At 40.4% G+C, this 18,983-nt stretch overlaps 1 protein-coding gene and 1 pseudogene across 3 annotated transcripts in view; one reads left to right on the top strand and one right to left on the bottom strand.

The window, feature by feature from the left end:
• Positions 1–18,983, top strand: part of Adamtsl1 (ADAMTS like 1) — a 359,587-nt gene that overhangs the window by 211,116 nt on the left and 129,488 nt on the right. For both annotated transcript variants that reach the window (XM_028773326.1, XM_028773328.1), the window contains one exon: positions 4,114–4,243. In XM_028773326.1, coding sequence (XP_028629159.1) covers positions 4,114–4,243 — 130 coding nt within the window. The remainder of the gene's footprint in view (positions 1–4,113; positions 4,244–18,983) is intronic.
• On the bottom strand, positions 12,766–14,085 carry LOC114625964 (annotated as a pseudogene). Its single transcript, XR_003712159.1, has one exon. The product of XR_003712159.1 is annotated as a peptidyl-prolyl cis-trans isomerase D pseudogene (transcript).

Below are 18,983 nucleotides of genomic sequence, written 5' to 3'. Positions count from 1 at the left end.
GCAATCCAACTGTCTTGCAAGCCACCAGCAAGTCTCCTCTCCACTTTACAGTGCCACTTATTAAATGATGCCCTTGCTTGGTGACCTAGGTCAATGTAACATCAACTTGGGAAGCATTCTCTTGAGAGACTCAGAGAAATCAAGGGTAGATAAGAAGAAAACTAACAAGCAGTAGGTATTTCTATTCTGTTAGGTATCATTTGGTGAAACAATATGAGAGACAGAAGAGACAGACAGAGAGAGAGAGAGAGAGAGAGAGAGAGAGAGAGAGGAGAGAGAGAATGGATATCCATATATCAGTTATAACTATATACAAAGTTCTAAGAATAGAGCTATATCTTTAGATGTGGGTATCTTTGCATATATAACTGTATATGACTGAAAGCAAATAAGCAAGAATGTCATGTCTTGCCACTTCCCTTAAACTGCATGCTGCTGAAATGATTCCAGACAAATGTCTAGGTTATTTCTGAAGATGTCTATGGAAGCAGATATGACAGCCTCCCGGTATTTTTAAGTGTTAATGCTGTCAGTGAGTTCTTAGAGCCTCAGGCATACTCAGCTTCACCATTCAGCAACCAAGTGACCTCAGGAAAGTCTTTTCATGCTTCTAAGCTCCAGTTTCCATTTCTGTAACTAGGGTTTAAATAGTGCTTGCCTCATAGGAACGTAGAGAGAATGGATGATGCATGCTAAGTAATTAGCTACAATACCGGGGCCATAGTGGACACTGTATATGTTAGATGTTGAAACTCCAGGCAATAGTATAAAATGTCTGTTCAGTGGACTCATTTAAGTGGTGATTGCTCCATGAAAATCTCCACAGGGTACCCTATGAACCATCTTGAGTTGTCTACCCAGTAACCCTTGTCAGTCACTGCTCAAAACACTATGCTAACACCATCTAGGTTGTGCAGGTGTTTATGGGAATATTCTTTTCTATGGCTATAGTCACTAGGCACTTTATGTATTGTTTCAACTTCCAAAGTTGCCCTAAGTTACTGAAGAAATTAAACAGAATCAAAATAAAGCCAGCAGGAACAGAGTTTCTGATGTAAAGACACAGAAACAGAGCAGCTTACAGAATGCTGGACACTAAAATGTGATGTCATACCCCTCTTTCATTAAATATCTCTCCTTCATTAAAGTATCCTTCCACTAAAATATAATGTTGGGTATTGGATCTCTTAGGTTCTCTTTTCATTTGTTGCTTTGTTAATGGTTACACTGTTATTCTGTTCTGCTCCTTCTACACTAAATTATCATGTTTTACCCTCAGTGACTATATAGTCTGATAGCATTTTCTTAATATTTTTTTATATTAAAATATAATTACACCATTAACCCTTCCTTCCCTTCAACTTTTTGCATGCATCTTTCATTGATCTGCCTCAAATTCATGGTTTCTATTTCTTTAACACACACACACACACACACACACACACACACATATATATATATATATGAAATATGTATATATATACATACATATGAAATATGTATGTGTATGCTTGTGTGTGTGTATGTGTGTATTTCTAAACATATAAACACAGCCTGCTCAGTTCATATAATATTACTCATATGTTTATAATTTCAAGGCTGAATACCACTTGGTATTAATTCATTTGGGGTCTTTTCCCTAGGAAAGACTAGTTCTCTTGCTCTTAGCATTCCTTAGTTACCTGTAATTCTTTGTCTAGGGTTGAGAGCCTATTAGATTTCTTCTTCATGTTAGCATGGCTATTGGTGTTAGTCTTGTTCAGGTAAAGTTTAGGCATGTTGATAAGACTTTGTGTATAGTTTCTCTGATATTTCTGAGACAATGTCTCAAACTTCCTGTTCTTCTGGGATTTATAATCTTTTTGTCCCATCTTCACTATGATTCCTGAGCCTTAGATGCAAGTGATATGTTTGAGATGTATCAACTGGGGCTGGGCACCACACATTTTGATTGGCTGTGATTTTCTGTGATGATCTCTATCTGTTGCAAGGAGACATTTCTTTGATGAGGTGTGAGACCTGTCTGTGGGTAGAAGGATAAAAATTTAGAACATAGTTAGGAATTATATGGCACTAACAGGTTCTCTACCAAATCTATGATTTTACTAGCCCCCATTAATTGACGGGGTTTTCTAGTATCAGGCATGGCTTTGCTGTTGACTTTATTGTTGGTAAGCAGGTCTTCAGTCCAATTAGAGAACTCTTGGTTACTACCATGGCACATGTACCATTATTGCACTCCTAGGATTACCATGCTTATGTTGATCATTGTTTTAGTTCATGGGCATCATGGCGGAGTAGCATTATCTATTACTTCCCTCCTTTTGAAGCTTGTATACTGCCTTTTGTTTCCATGAAAAGTCCCCAGGGAGGAGGTTTCATACCAGAACTGGTTGAGATCATCTCATGTTGTTTTCAACGTCTACGAATCAAGCAAGTAGACCACAATAGCCTGTTTGGGGAGTCTCTTGGACAACCCTGACCAATTCAAACTGGGGTTTCTCATGCCTGGTATTTGGATTTTTGTAAATATTCTGTGAATACTTAGGGAAGCATTGTCAGCCCTGATGAGAATTTTCATTTAGTGTGTGTGTGTGTGTGTGTGTGTGTGTGTCATAATTTTAGGTAGATATTAATAATTCATTGACTTTTTCAGACATCATTATTATTTTACCCTCCCTCCTTTTTCTGTATTAATCTCCCTGCTTCCTAATTAAATCCCCCCATTTTTCCATGTTCTCCTTAAATTACTTGTACCCTGATGTGCCCCTTCAATTTCTCCCCCATTTCCCTACGCTGGCAACGATCCCTGTCCTGGTCCAACAGTTACTCCAGATTATATACTCACATTTGAAGATTTGAATGTATGAACTTCAGATGAGAATGGACATGTTATGTTTCTCTCTAGGTGTAGGTTGCTTTAATCAATATGATCTTTTCTAGTTGTGTTCTTTCACCTGCAAAATTCATGATATTCTTTACAACTGAATAGTATTCCATTCTGTATGCACACCTCATTTTCTTTCCTTCAGCAGTTAAGGACACTTAGGTTGTTTCCACTTCCTGGGTATTGTGAATAAAGGAGCAATGAGCATGGCTGAGCTAGCAAGTATCTGTGAACTGGGATGCTGAGTCCTTTGGCATATGCTAAGGAGTGGTATAGCTGGATCATGTGGTAGATTTATTTTTTTAGTATTTTATCATTTTCAACACTAATTTCAAGAGTTGCTGCACTGCCTGGTAGCATTCTTTTTTTTTTTAGTGTCTCACAGAAAAGTTTATTACTCGTAGATCAGAGATTCTTTCAGCCTTCATCAGAAATTTGCTTTTTTTCCAGCAGATGCCAGTTAATACAAAGACTCAAAGCTGGTCAATATGCAGGGAGAAAGACTGTGTGGGTGCTCAGCTCTGAATGTGATATTTCTGTCACAATCTCATCTCTCATGGCTCAAGGATCATCAGGAAAAAGAAAGGCAGTAAAATTGTAAACAAATGTATTCTTTTTTTTTTTCTATTTTTCCTTCTTTCTGTCTCATGTTTTATTTACATACTCGGAGCAGTTTGTACCACAGTTACATAAACACCAAAAAAAAAAAAAGTTACAATATGAGGAAGCAAGTATCCATGAAAATTGTGAGATGATATACTCATAAAATTGGCTTGTCTCATAGAGTGCTGGTATGTAGCAATTCATATTGCCTAATTACTAGTTTCTTTTTTTAAAAAAAAATGATGCCTGGTAGCATTCTTAAAGCATTTTATCCACCTATATTTTCAGAAAATTGTCCTCCTCAAGAGGTTTACGGAGAGAGGTCACAGGCTCATGAATTCCTCCTTTCTGGAGGAATAATTACTTTCAAAGAGTCATGGTGCCTGAGTACAAACCCAAGGCTTTGTTCATGCTGAGCAATCACCCAACCACTGAGCTATACTCCCAGGCCTAGATCAAGTGATGCTTAACAAGATTGGCAGTGCTGTGCTTCAAACCGTAGCCTCTAATGTGGAGTGAGAGTCCCACAGATCAGAGACCTCCCACCAGCTGCCTGTCTACACTTCATCACCCCAACACACACCCACTCTGCACTCTGGCCTGACAGTGTGATTTGTACACAGGTGTCCAGGAGGCTGTGGTAAGCTGCCTGAACAAACAGACCCGGGAGGTTGCTGATGAGAACCTGTGTGTGACCAGCCGACGGCCCCTACAGCTCCTGAAATCCTGTAACTTGGATCCCTGCCCAGCAAGGTAAGGGATGTGTTGCTGCCCCTGCCAACCAGGAGCATGTGCTGAACTGGGTGCATCTCTCTATGGGTAACAGAGGAATGCTTATTGTTACCCAGTGTTTTGAAAACCAATTAGCGTCAGTTCAAACTTCTAGTCAAATCCACTTAAATTTAATTGAAAGCAGGGCCCTGGAATTCTATCCCAATCAATGGTCATATAGTCCAGAGGCTCCATGCACTGAGCAAATTTATGGCATGGGCGTTATGTGCATGTAGCTCTCTGTTGCTTTCCCCTAAAGTGAAAATGAACTGACCACAAACTTCATGATCTATGCTACATTTTAGCTTCTATCCCAAAGCCTTGAACCATATAGTAATAAACTGGCTTTCAAATCACAAAGTATAAGGTACTGAAGCATCTGGGTGGTATAATTGACCCACTGTGAAATCTGTGTGTGCACACAGCATACAGATTCATTCTAGCATGCTTAGGGCCATGCGTGTATCATTCCACATGCGTAAAATCAATTAGAGCATTTCATTGTTCAGCCTTGCCTGTGTCTCATTATCGCCCAACCTTGAGTCTTTGCTAATCAATCCAATCACTGTTTTGGTCCACATGATTTTATGGTGTCTCAGGAAATTTGCCTTTTAGATACTTTTTTGGAGCAAATCCCCTGTACAATTCTGGTTTGGATGAGATATGTTTGAGGAACTAAAGCCAAACTTGCAAATCTACAGCTTCATTGAGGAATGTTATTGGATAAGGTCATGTCCTAGATATGAAAGGAATCATGCTTCTGAATAGTTCTCATTTCTCTGCAAAATATAAGAGTCATTGTACTGTTTTCAGGTGCTAACAGTAGCTTGCTGATAAAGCCTGTGTGCTGATTATCTTCTTTCTCAGCTAGCCCAGTATATTCCTTACTTTTGGACTTGAAAGAAACAGATTCAGGCCTTCTCCAGTCATGTGACACAGCTTCATGGTGACTTTCTGGTCACCATAGTTGTTCCATGTATTGATCTGAATGCTAAGACTGAACTTTCCCCTTCAAATATAGAAGTGACCTTGGCCAACTGTGCCACATCCTCCAAAGCCAGCCACTTGCCTGGAACAGCACCCAACCCATCAGAACAACAGCCAGGAAAACAGAGTCAAGGGCAGAGAGAAGCAGACAAAGAGAAGCTAGAGCCAGAGTGTTAAATCCCAAGCAAGCTTGTAGCATGACTGCTATATGCATGTGTCCCTGGGCCAACTAATTTCTCAACTCTCAAGCTCTTCACTGTCTGAGTGTGTGACCCTAGGACTTTAGTTGATTAGAAAAAAGTACAAACTCTACTTGATGATAGTCTCCCATATTAAAAGAAGGCTGCTAGGCACTAGGCTAGAAGGTCAACAGGGCTGGGTCTCATCCTACCTGTCACCATCTAGCTATGTAGCCTTAGCAAGTTGACTGTTCTCACTGTTTCCCCATGAATGAAATTACTGGACAAGTCAACATGAGGTTGCCATGCCCCATGCAAATATCCAGTGATTATTCATTATCCCATAGGCAGAAGTTTCACACAGCTATCAGCTCTTCTGTGTGTTGTCAACTGCTGTCCTTTATCTCCTGCTCATTTGCCATCATTAGGAAATAAGTGTCTTTTTAGCACATTCCACTGCTATGATGAGCTGAAGCAATCCAAGTACTTGGATTGGGAGAAAATTGATGGCATGTGTATCCACTGAATCTATTCTTTCTCTGAGTAGACATTATTATTATTTTATAATAATAATGGTATAATTATAATGTTATAATGTAATAATAATAGTAACATGACACAAGTATTTCTCATTCTCAAAAGGCTAACTCATATTAATTTAGATAAGATTAATTTACTCTGCTCTTTTTAAATTGAGTCTCCTGTGGACTATTTTGGGATGCCTTCAGAGCAGCCCTTACTTCCTGATCCCCTTGGAGTAAGATGTATATACATTTGTCTGTTAGAGATGTAGTCATGTGCCCTTCCCCTTTACAACCTCAGGCCAGAGGTCATTTAGATCTTCAGTTCACCATTCTTCAGCAAGCTTCTGTGTTCCCTGTGTGTTTTGATGTACCTTATGATGGGTCCAAACTTTCTCCACAGCTTTTAATCTCTTGGCAGGCCTTTGCTGAAATCCACATGCTTCTTTTGTAAAAAACGAAAACCACAGCATTCCTAGGCAACAAGTCTTCACTCTTGGTGTCTGTGAAGAGACTTTGGGTTAAGATATGCCTCCCTCCTTGGGGAGTTGTCAGAGCTCATGATTGCCAGTGAGGAAGCTACCAGTCTCACCTATACAGCGACTAATGCTGTAGCATTCAGTGCACCAAAGGCCTCTGTCTTTCTGGAGCAGCTTCTGAGATCCACATATGGTCCTTCTGGTTTCTTCTGTGTGAAACTGAGTTTGTATCAGAAGCATATGTCTGACTTTTGCCAGTGTTCCCATATGCAGCTTTCAGGCCTGGTCATTCATGTCAGGAGAGGCAAATTCCAGGCTGGAAGGACCTTTTTCACCCTTTGTATATATTTCTGAGTACATATGTATGCATGTGTACAATGCTTATCCTCTTGAAATAACTTTTAAAAAACAATACTTTCTATTGAGGTGGCTAGATTTTCTCCCAATTCAAGTACTGACTCCTTGGCCTTGCCTCAGTTCATCATAGCAGTGGAATGTGCTAAAAAGACACTTATTTCCTAATGATGGCAAATGAGCAGGAGATAAAGGACAGCAGTTGACAACACACAGAAGAGCTGATAGCTGTGTGAAACTTCTGCCTATGGGATAATGAATAATCACTGGATATTTGCATGGGGCATGGCAACCTCATGTTGACTTGTCCAGTAATTTCATTCATGGGGAAACAGTGAGAACAGTCAACTTGCTAAGGCTACATAGCTAGATGGTGACAGGTAGGATGAGACCCAGCCCTGTTGACCTTCTAGCCTAGTGCCTAGCAGCCTTCTTTTACTTGCTCTCAGCTTTGTGTTTTGATTCTTTTCTCTTGATAGCTATGATCTAGGAACCAACAGGTGGCAGGTGATTGTTCACCTGGAGGTTGTGTTTGTAATTAGCAAGGTTTAGACCATGCTGTGAATGAGAGCCCAAAGGCAGCACTGTTAGTGCTATCCTCTTTATCCCTCTCTTCTGTCTTTCAGGTGACATTTAAAATCCCATTATTAGACTCCTTCTCATAATCTCAAGACCTTAATTGTCAAACTAAAGTATAAATATGATTATAGCATTTATGTTCTCACTTGTATACAGAAAAGTATACCCAAAGTAAAGAAGGATACAAGGTAAATGTTGATGGAAGGGACAAGGACAAAGGCTGAGTGGCTGTTAGTGATGGCCAATGGAAAGGTTGGTTCTGGGAGGACAGGAGTCAGACTGTGGAAGATAAATTTTTACTCCAACCTTCCCTAAAATTGGCCATAAAACATTGGATGCACTTTTTCTTATAAGCCATCAGTGAGAGCTTTCTTCAAAGTTGATAGGAAAGGAGTTATTATCATAGAGAAGGAAACTCTTTTGTGCATATTTAACACTAAGCAATTTGAATCTCAGAGGCTATAATCATCTTCCCCAGTGTGCCATCAGTGAGTGAGGTTGGCTCCGAGAAGATTCTTTTAAAGAAGCCAAGAGCCATTGTGGGAAACAAGTCAGTGTCTGTTCCCAATTTATTAAAAAGCAAAGCTTTCTGGGTGTTCTAAGTATCTAAGTAGTTCATGAAGAGACATATCCTCTAAACTCATGGGAATATCAAGGAAGAGAAGGGAAAAAGATGGGAAGACCCAGAGGAGCAAAATGGCTACTGTGAGGTAGTGTCTTTGATGCTGTGATAAATGTCAGGGATGGTGCCGCCATGAGCTCTCAAAAGTATAGTTGCTTGCATGTGATCTGCACAGTAACCATACCAGCCAACATGCAATTATATATGGTAGAAAAGTTCATAAGGCCTTCCCTCTGGGTGAGGAGCTTACAGGCAATCAATAGATGTTGAGGGAAAGAGAATCAGCTTTCTCTAGGGATGAAACCCCTGACAGGTTTTCCAATCCTAAGTGGTCAGTTCTAAACACATGTACATCCAAGCAACACTAACTTAGGCTCAGTAGAGTGAGTGTGTGTGTGTGTGTGTGTGTGTGTGTGTGTGTAAAACAATCTAACAATAATAATTATAGAAGAGTAATGAATTCAAGATGAGGTAAGGGGACATGAGAAGAACTGGAGGGAGAAAGAAGGGTAGAAATGATATGATTATAGTGCATTCAGGCACAAAATTCTTAAAACAAAAGATTTTTTTAGAACTCCTCAAGCACAGCAGTAGTAATCTGGGCAGAAAGGTAACCACTCCCCACCACCACTCCCTGTCCCCACAGTAACCAGCTTAGTCACTTTTCCAACCCTTTCTTGCCCAGAGAGAGACATGCTGGTAGCTTGGTATATATGCTTCAAGACTACTTTGCATGAATTTCTATAGGTTTGTGAACATGCACAAATATAACAGGCTCTGATATTTGTGAACAAGATCTTATTGCATTTATTGCTCAGAAGGTTCAAGTTTTCACTTAACACCGCTCACTATGAAGCTTTTTCATCCTTGGGACACTCAGAAGGATGAGCAAGTAGATGCAGACTGTGGTTCAGGCCTCTTTGGCCACTTTTCACTAACATTTGGAAAGCTACAGACATTTTTAGGTCTTCATTTTCTTCATGAAAATGGGATTACATTTAAGAGTGCTATAGTATAGTGCAGTATAGTGGTATAGTGAGTCACAACTCCAACTTCTGTACTTAAGGGCTGAGGCAAGTAGATTGCCACGGAGTTGTGACAAGCCTGGCCTACATAATGAGTTCCAGGTCAGTATAGGCTACAGGGTAAGACTCTGCCAATAACAAAACAATAATAGGATCTGTGTTGGGGTGTAACTCAGCGTCAGGGCATTTGACTAACATGCATAAGGCCCTGAGTTCAATATCCTATATCCCCACTACACACACACATACACACACACACACACACACACACACACACACACACACACACACACATTCTGCCAGGTATAAAAACACATGTCTAAAATCCCAAAACTCAGATGTTGAATCAGGAGGATCGTGAGTTCCAGGCCTGCCTAAGGCACCTGAGCACCCAAATTTGCCTCAAAAATTAAAAAATGAAGAAAAATAAAATAAAATCACAATCATCACTCAGAGAAATACATGGTCATCTTTTAGTTTAGCTGAGAAACAATAGTCATAATATCCAGGAGAGCATGATATTTTTAAATTCAAGACTTAAATTCTATTAGATTTGAGCTAAGTCTTAATAAATAAGTTACTATCTCCCTGGCTTTTAATAGCAGTGACATGAGCAGCCAAAGAAAACCAGAAAGAACTACTTTTAAAAAAAAGTATGACTGTTATTAATTATAAGCATTTGATAGCTCAGCCAGTGTGTGTTGAAAAGATTTGGGAAATGTATGTGGAGGAGGGGAACAGAGTCAGCAATGAAAGCCAGATGGCTGAAAATGAAGGAAATTCCAGGCAATTTCTTCAGCTTTGTTCTAACATACTTCTTAAACTAAACTTTTATTTCTGTGCAACAGAGAACAGCTGAGTGATGTGGGGAGATAAACAGTGGAGGGGGAGCTCCTAATTCCAGGAATGGTATTCAGTCTCTTCCCTCTCCCTCTCCCTCTCCCTCTCCCTCTCCCCACCCCCTGTGCTATCCCTAATCTCTTTGCTCAGTCCTAAGATCTTTCTGAGAACCAACAAAAATAAAAGAATCTGAGAGTCCTTATTTAAGGGGAGTGTTGGGGCCACAGAGTCCTCTCTTTAAAAGCAGAGCAGAACACCCACTTTATTGTGCACCAACAAGACCCATGCACACTGACAGCACGTGATTGCCAGTTTCAACTTTTCTTTTATATTCACTTAAAATGGCCAGAGTGAAAGGTGTCGCCTTTTAAGACAGCCATGTTTTCATTGAGTTGATGGAGCTTTCAAAGCATCACAGGCACCCTGGTCCTGTTTTAAGGGCTGCTATTTCGACATGCTCTCTAAAGATTGGTTTATCTCCTGCTAGTTCCCTAAAGCTGCTTTTTGGCTCTGTCCATACTAACTTTTAAATTCATAAAGCAAAAGCACACCAAAGCTCACCAGCATCCGCAGACATTAAGTCCAGATTTGGAGGCCATGTTCGGGTGTCTTTGGAGTAATAACTCTTACTACCATGCCTTTTCTGGCGTATCCTGGTGTATCTTCCTTCTTTTCCCTTTCTTCTCCTGATAGGTCAGTTACAACAGAGTACCATGCTTCCTAATTGTTAGACTCACTGGATATGAGCCTGGGCCACTTCTTCACCAAGAAAGTTAGGATTGATCCAGTAACATTTTGATATCAACAGAAATGAAAATAGCATTGTGGGAAGGCTAAAATTACTTTGTACATATAGATTTCAACTTTGTGGAGCTGGAGAGAAAACGAAGCAACAAAATGTACCTTCTAAACATGTCATCTGAAAGAGTAGATGATTCATTCTAAAAGGTACAAACAACAGCTTTGAGGAAACCTCATCCATCAAGTCCGAAGAAGGAAGCCTTTTCTGGTTTCTTAACACCTAAATAATTAGACATCCCCTTAGACCACAAAACCCTGCCTAAACTCCATGAAGTCTTTTTTTTTTATTGGATATTTTATTTACATTTCAGATGTTATCCCCTTGCGCCCCCCCCAGCCCAGGAACCACTATCCCATCCCCCCTCCTCCTGCTTCTATGAGGATATCCCCCACCTACCCCCCACTCCCACCTCCCCACCCTCAAATATCCCCACACTGGGCATCCAGCCTTCATGGGACCAAGGATCTTCTCTCCCACCAAGGCCGTAAAGTCTTTATATAATAGACCGTCAACCACTGTTAGGTTTCTGCACAAAAATTAAAGCAGAGAGGATATTTACATTTTAATTCTGAAGCAGTAAAAATGAAACAGGCAGGCATCTTCAGGCCCTGCAGGCTGCTGATATCAGTGCTCAGAATGAACAGAACACAAAACCCCATCTTGAAGATGTTACCTATTAAGGGAAGACCTCAAAACAGCAATGGTTCCAAGGGAACTTGAGGCCTCAAGGCAGCTTATTCATGGAGGAGGTAGAGCCCATGCTGAATGATGAAGCATAAAAGTAGGATTCATCCAGGTGAAGGAAAGAGAACATGTTTCATAACAAAGGAAAGGACAAGAAGTAGGTGCCATAAAGAACAGGCAGAGGCCACACCCATGGAGGCCTCCAGTCCTAAAGGTACTTAGACTGTGTTTCCTACAGTAAGTGGAGCTCAATGAAGAAGCTTAAACAGGGTCATAAAAGAGCCAGTCTTGCTTGGATAAAGATGACCTGTGCTGACCACTCAAGACAATAAAACAGTGATGGCTAGCTTTTTTTTACCACCTATGTATCACACTTGTTTCTCATGTGGAATGAGAAATGGTATAGTCTGTGTAATATTTTCATTGACAAAAAGCAGTGCAAATATCAGCATTTTGTTTGCTCCCTCCAGTAACCCAGTATGTGTCGACTGAGCCTGTCAACCTGACAGGATAATGATGCCACAGGGAAGGGAGTCATAAAGGAAGTCGTGATCAAGCTAGCTAATGCCACTTGATCACGGAGGCCCTCTCAGCACTACCATCCTGGGATCCATCGAAGATAAGGATTATATTTCCTTCAGAATCAAAGTTTTGCAAATAAGAAAGAAAATATGCATGGTTTCTATTAGAAAAAAATATCACCTGGAATCAAATTTAACACATAGAAACATCTCTGCACAAAACAGTAACTGGTTTCCATGATAAAGAACCATAACCTGTACTGAGAATGCGATTTCACTTTTCATATGAGGCACTTAGGCCTGGCATTCAGGCCTTGAGGACAGCTACAGACTGAAATGGTAAATGTTTTCACAATACCTTAATTACACTTTAATGTGTGTGACGACTATAAAACACCCTGCATCCCCCTACTTAGAAGTTTATGATAAAGTATATGCCCTTAAGTTTATGCCTTTAAAGATAATCAGAATTTCTCTTTGTTCAGTCTCCATTGAATAAGTATTTACTGACTGTTTCCTGTACCAGGCATTGTGCTATAGTTATAGTCATGGACAAAACCTGCTTTGTTCTCTGAATCTGGGAATGCCAATTCTTAGAGATGGTCAAGGCCTTTTCTTTTGTGACTATTAGCTCGTTTGTTTGAGTTTTTGGTTTGGTTTGGTTTGGTTTGGTTTGGTTGCTTGAATTCTATCTGGGGCCTCAATCATACCATGTATGCTCAGTACAACTGAGTTAACCTCAGATCCATATATTTTAAACTCTGATGTAATGATTAAACATTGGGAAGTTTTATAGTTCAGAAATCTTACTACTTACAAACCAGTAAACAGAATTGAAGTGGCACCTTGAAAAGTAAGAAATTTCAAATTTTAAATACTTCGGCTTTCCAAACCAGCAATTTCTTTTTTTTTTTTTTTTTTATTTCGCCAACACTTTATTAAGAAGGAACCTATGTCAGCACTGCTATGTAAACAATGACAAAGATCAAGGGGAACACATCAGGGATCGTGTGGACAGTAATATACATTGTCCTTTTTATAATCAATGTTTAATAGTTAAGGAGAGTTTAGTCCTTATTAAGCAAACATTTTTGCATACACAGCCTTCTCTTTATCTTTCTGTGCCTTTATCATTTGTTTGACTTTAAGCAATTCTGCCTGGATAGCTTTATCTCCTGGGGCTATCTCCTGTGCCTTCTTAAGATCAGCCAATGCTTGATCGTATTCTTTTAATCCTTGCCATCCTTGCGCTTTTCGGTATAGTGCTTTAGTATTCGAAGGGTCCATTTCAAGAGCCTCCAAGCAACTGTCAATTGCCCCCTGCCAATTTGACATCTTCAATTTACAAGCACCAATATTCAGTACACAACTTAAGGCTATAGGTTGCAGTCTGGGTATATCTGCTTTCTCAATAGCAGCCTTTGAACTATCCACATACCTTAAAACCTTTGCATATTTTTTAATAGCCATCTCCCAGTTCTGAGACTTGAAAAAAGTATTTCCAATGTTTTTTAAGTCTTCAGATATTAATAAAATTTTATCTACATCTTTTACATCTATATCCGCATCCTCGGGGAAGTCTGGATGACTATCGCCAGAGCCATCTTTGGGGAATATTCCCCAGTCATCCCCTTCCTTCAGTTCTCCACATTCTTCAATGACACAGAGTTTGGCAGGTTTTTCACCATTCACTTCTACCTTTTCAAGCATCCTTGCCACACCGAGTCCTTTTATTACTTGACCAAATACCACATGTTTCCCATCCAAATGAGGAGTTGGAACTGTTGTGATAAAGAACTGAGAACCATTCGTATTGGGGCCTGCATTTGCCATGCTCAGCAAACCCTCTCGATCATGCTTATAATGAAAATTTTCATCTTCAAATTTTTCACCATAAATACTTTCTCCACCTGTCCCATTCTGATTTGAGAAGTCTCCACCCTGAATCATAAATTTCTTAATAATTCGGTGGAAAGGGCATCCTTTAAAATGGAGAGGTTTCCCAGTTGTGGCACCAGTTCCTTTTTCTCCTGTACACAATGCACGAAAATTTTCTGCAGTTTTGGGAACAATATCTGCAAACAATTCTAAAACAATTCGTCCAGCTCGCTCCCCGCCGATGTCCACGTCAAAGAAGACTCGTGGGTTCTTGGAATTGGAGGGCTTGGCTGCTGGGGATGGGTGGGACATCTTCACTGCAGGCGCTGAAAGCAGGAGCTTAGTACCTCGTGCGCGAGTGGGGCCAAACCAGCAATTTCGAAAGTCCTGGAGGTAATGGCAGTCAAAAGATTTGTCCAAGGCTTTTGGACAATATTTGAAACTTTAACAATATTGAAACTTAAGGGAGTCCTCAATTAAATGCTTTCTTTTACAAGAGTTGTCTTGATCATGGTGTCTCTTCATAGCAATACAACAGTGTCTAAGACAAACTCCAAGAGGACACTTGGCAATGCTGAATATTCTGCATCAGAAAAGAGAAGATTCCTTAAAATGAAAAAAAGAAGGATGAGGCTTTGAGTTCAAACAAATGCTGTGATTCTTGTTTTCCTTGTGGCCTAAGGATGCTACTTTTAGTTCCTGTATGTCTCAATCCCCATACCTGTCAAAGATAATCATTCTGACAACAGAGGTGGGGGGCATTGTAAGGATAATCATATGGAGCACAAAGATGGCCTCAATAGCAGTCAGGGAAACAAGGAACTTCCTCCCAATCCCTAAGCCTTATGGTCTATGACCTTGTGCTTATTTCCTACTCATTGTAGTTTTCCCTAAAATTTCTTAACCAAGTAGTAACATGAGCAAAGTTAAGGGAATCTATGAATAGAATATCCCATAGCTTATGGGGGCCATTCTTATTCAAACCATCATAGTGCTTGTCCTGAATAGAAAAAAGTGGCTATACTAGCAAAGGAAGCAGGTCTCCATTGTGTCTACAGATTCTTCAGAAGGTAGAACCTATTGGGTTCTAGAACCTATTTGACATTGTTATTTAATCTGATATGTGTATTTTAAGTACCTTAATGAGATGAAGAAATTTCAGTATCCCTGACTTAGGCACTGTTTTATTGCTATAAAGAGACAATAGGACCAAGGCAACTCTTTAAAAGAGAATGGAGGTGGGGGACATTTTATTGGGAGGTTGCTTACAGTTTCAGAGGGTTAGTCCATTCTTATAATGGTGGTACTGGAGCAATAATTGAGAACTACATTCTGATCCATAGGCAGAGAGAGAAAGAGAGAGAGAGGGAGGGAGGGAGGGAGAGAGAGAGAGAGAGAGAGAGAGAGAGAGAGAGAAGACAGACAGAGAGAGGAAAAAAAGGAGACAGAAACAGAGAGACAGAGATAAAGAGAGAGACAGACAGAGGCAGAGAGCGAGAGAGAGAGAGAGAGAGAGAGAGAGAGAGAGAGAGAGAGTAGGTCTTGTGTGGGCTTTTGAAGCACTTCCTCCAACAAGGCCACACCTCCTAATCCTTCTAATCCTATCAAAGAGATCCATTCCCTCATGACTAAGCATTCATGTATATGAACCTTTGGGAGCCATTCTTACTACTCAGATCAAACCACCAGAAGCCCTGAACATAGTAATGTCTTAGGAACTACAACAAAGAGGGCAGGGAGTCCTTTTGGCAAGTAAGATGACGGCAGAGAATGAGCAGTGTTGTCCTGACAGAGGATCCTGTGATAAGTCAGAACATAATGAGGTTTGTATAAACTGTGGTATTTCTAGCTGGTTGCTCCATAAACACATATAGAAGGGAATAAGGAAGGTAGAAAGAAAAGGAAAACAGAGCAGAGCAGGAGAACAAGGGAAATCCAACTGTTGTGTAGCCAATACCCTGAGCCTGCCTTTGAGTGAGATACAGTTTTCTAATGCTTACATCTGTTTGGTGCAATCAATATACCAGAGATGGTATTTTAGTTACTCTTCTGTGTTTGTGATAAAATTATCATAACCAAAAGCAACTTCTTAACAAACTTGTTTTCGTTTATGGTTCCAGAGAGCTAAAGTCCATAAAAGCAGAGAAGGCATTTCTGCCAGCAGGAAACTGCCTGATCACACCTTTATTCACAATACAGGAAGGACAGAGGGAAAATAGGAAGTGGGGTGATGCTATCAGCTTTACAGCCCAATGCCAGTGATGTAATTCCTCCACTATGGTGGCACCTTCTAAATGTTCCATACCCTCTCCAAACACTGTCACCAACTAAGAAAAGTGCTTAAATACGTGAGTCAATGGGTCTCATTAAAGTCACCACATCAGGCGTGGTGCCAGTCTCTTAGTATATGCTATAGTATGCAATTTCCCCGAAAATTTATGATAAACCTATTTCTTGGTCTGCCTTTAGATATGAGCTAAATATGTCTTCAGAGCGGTGGTTCTCAACCTTCCTCATGCTGTGATCCTTTAATACAGTTCTTCATGCTGTGGTGATGCACAGCCATGAAATTATTTCATTGCTACTTCATAACTGTAATTTTGCTACTATTATGAATTTTAATGTAAATATCTGATATGCAGAATAGCTGATATGAGAGCCTTAGAGGGGTTGAGGCCCATACATTGACAACCACTGCTTTAAAGACGTATAACCCCCAAATGGCAGGTCCAGATTTGGCACAGGGTATAGGAGGATTTGAGGGAGAGACAACTGTCGTCAGGATGTGATGTATGAGAGAAGAATACATAAAATTTAAAGAAAAAAAGAGCTTGGGGTCAGTCCCTTTATTGATGATAGATATAGACCTATCCATCAATACAGCTGCTTCCTTCCCTATTTCAGACACTCCATAGAGGCCCAGGAATTACTCTGGGAAAAGTATCAACATTAATTGCCTGTAGCCCATAACCCAGTAAAGATCACTAACAATTCACAAGGTTTTCTTTCTTCATCTCACGCTTTGAGTTACCAAGAACAGAGCAAGCTCCTGGAGAAGGCTTGTGCTAAATGGGATAGAGTCAAAACTTCATCAGAGCCAACACTTCTCAGGGCAAAGCCAAACCCTTAGGAAATGAAGCGTGTAAAAAGAGCTCAAATAGACCTAAGTGAATCCTCTAAAATCCAATGCTGACTCATTAAGCAGAGAACTCCTTTCCCTTGAAAAAGAAAAAAAGAAAGGAAGGAAGAATGAGTCATGAAGAAAGATGCAGCCTTGGCTGAAAGATGCTGTGAACTATCTTGGTGCTTTGAAGTTTTGTTCTGCCGTCACAACCATTGCCTCAATGTGTCCTGAACTGGTGTCTGCTAATGTAATAAAGTATCACCACCTTCTGAGCATGTCCATGCATGAATACACACACACACACACACACACACATACACACACACACTTTCCTCCTTTCAAAACTAGGTCTCTGCCTCCTTCTCTGTGCCATTCTTTTTAATAGTTTGCTAGTACCTCCTTCCTCTCTCCCCAAGAGGCTTATTTTCATCCACTTTGCCTCCTAGCTATCCAGATTCCTAGATGGCTCTTCTACCTATCTACAAAGCACATTATTCCAATTTCTTTCCCCCTCCCCAGACATTCAGTTCAATTCAACTAAGTAATAATGATGATGATGATAATATTGCAAACGTGCTTAAGATGATAAAAAAAACTATGATGTGCATTTCTCACCTCACACTTACTCCAGCCTTAAGACTCTGGGCTTGCACAGATTAGGGTTAAGGTTCAGTGTGTATGAATTTGCCAGCTGCTTGGCTGCGGAGAGCTTGTGTAACTACAGAACTCATTTTCTTCCTCTTTAACCTCAAAAGGGCCGTTGTGAGGATATGAACCTTAAGTGCTCAGTGCAGTGCCTAGCATATATTAAGTTAACAGGTATTAAATTGGGATTTCGTGGGAGGCAGGTTTATATATCTCTATAAGGAGCAGTCCCTATTTAGAGGAAGTAGGCAATTTTTGTGGACTTCACAAAATTGCAGCTCTTGAGAATGTCTGATCCAAAAGTATCCCCCAATTAACTCTAGCCCTTGGAGGGTAGCAATTTTCTGCTGACTAAAGGAAAACCCAGCTTAGTTCAGTGAACTTTTTTTTTTTTAACTCTTGCTCTGCTATTGGCTCTAGGTATAAAAAAAAAAAAAGTCTGAGACATAGATACTGGGACAGGCACTAAAACTGCACTGGGAGGCCAGTACACAGACTAGCACCATGCAAGATATAAGTGTCATGGGCAGAACATGAGCAGGTAGCATATCAGAGCTGAACAAACAGTCTTCTCACTTAGTTTAAGGAAGGAACCACCCAGAGAATTCTCTTATTACTACAGATGTAAGAGGTTTTTCCTAAAATTCTGATCAAACATACTATTAGCATACTCTTCCCTACACCCTGAGAATCTTGAAATAGATTTTTCCAACACCCTCAGGATCATTTGTACCTGGCCATGTGCCCTTTCACGGTCCCACGTAAGCCTTAAATTACTTGATCCTCCTGGATAAGGCTCCCTATAGTTATGCTTAATAACTAGGGAGATGACACAGGAATTGTTGCTGTAACAGAAATTACAGAAACTGGTAAAAGTAGATCAATCAGTCTATTGAAGTTCTCCTGGACCTCTGTCCCCATGGACACCATCTGCCCATCACTCCCATCCTTCCATGAGTTCTCCTGGATGGTCGGTTGCTTCAACCAGCTTTATTATGTCCTAAGGTAAGAGAGGGACTTAGCATATAAAGCATTTCATTTACCTCGTATCATGGGGGGGATTGTGGGAAAACAGCAAAGTAGCTTGGCTCGTGCTGACCCCTACCTAGTCATCATCCTCAGCTGTGAAGTCGGGCATCATGAGCTCTTGAGCTAAGAACATCTGCCAAAGCTCTCTCAGCTCTGTGAAGCTTAGGGTTGTACGACTGAAAGGTACAGAACTATCATTCTCTAATCTTCTTTGAGCCATTCCTTCATCCCTTGCCATGTGAGATATTTCAGAAGGTCGGTTTTCAGGGCCCCTGCTGTCTGATCCACCTTCCAAGGCCATTCATAATGAGAGTGTCATTGGACGCTTTGCCTAACACAGGGGGTAGGGACAGTGTCATGGACACATTTGTTTAGAAGTCAACCTTTAAATTGTTTTAAAATTTAAAAAGTAAAAAAAAAGAGTCAGGCCGGGCTGTGGTGGCGCACGCCTTT

Source organism: Grammomys surdaster, unplaced genomic scaffold, assembly GCF_004785775.1.
Source record: "Grammomys surdaster isolate TR1022 unplaced genomic scaffold, NIH_TR_1.0 225, whole genome shotgun sequence".
Classification (NCBI taxonomy): domain Eukaryota; kingdom Metazoa; phylum Chordata; class Mammalia; order Rodentia; family Muridae; genus Grammomys; species Grammomys surdaster.
This window is presented reverse-complemented; position numbering and strand designations above follow the sequence as displayed.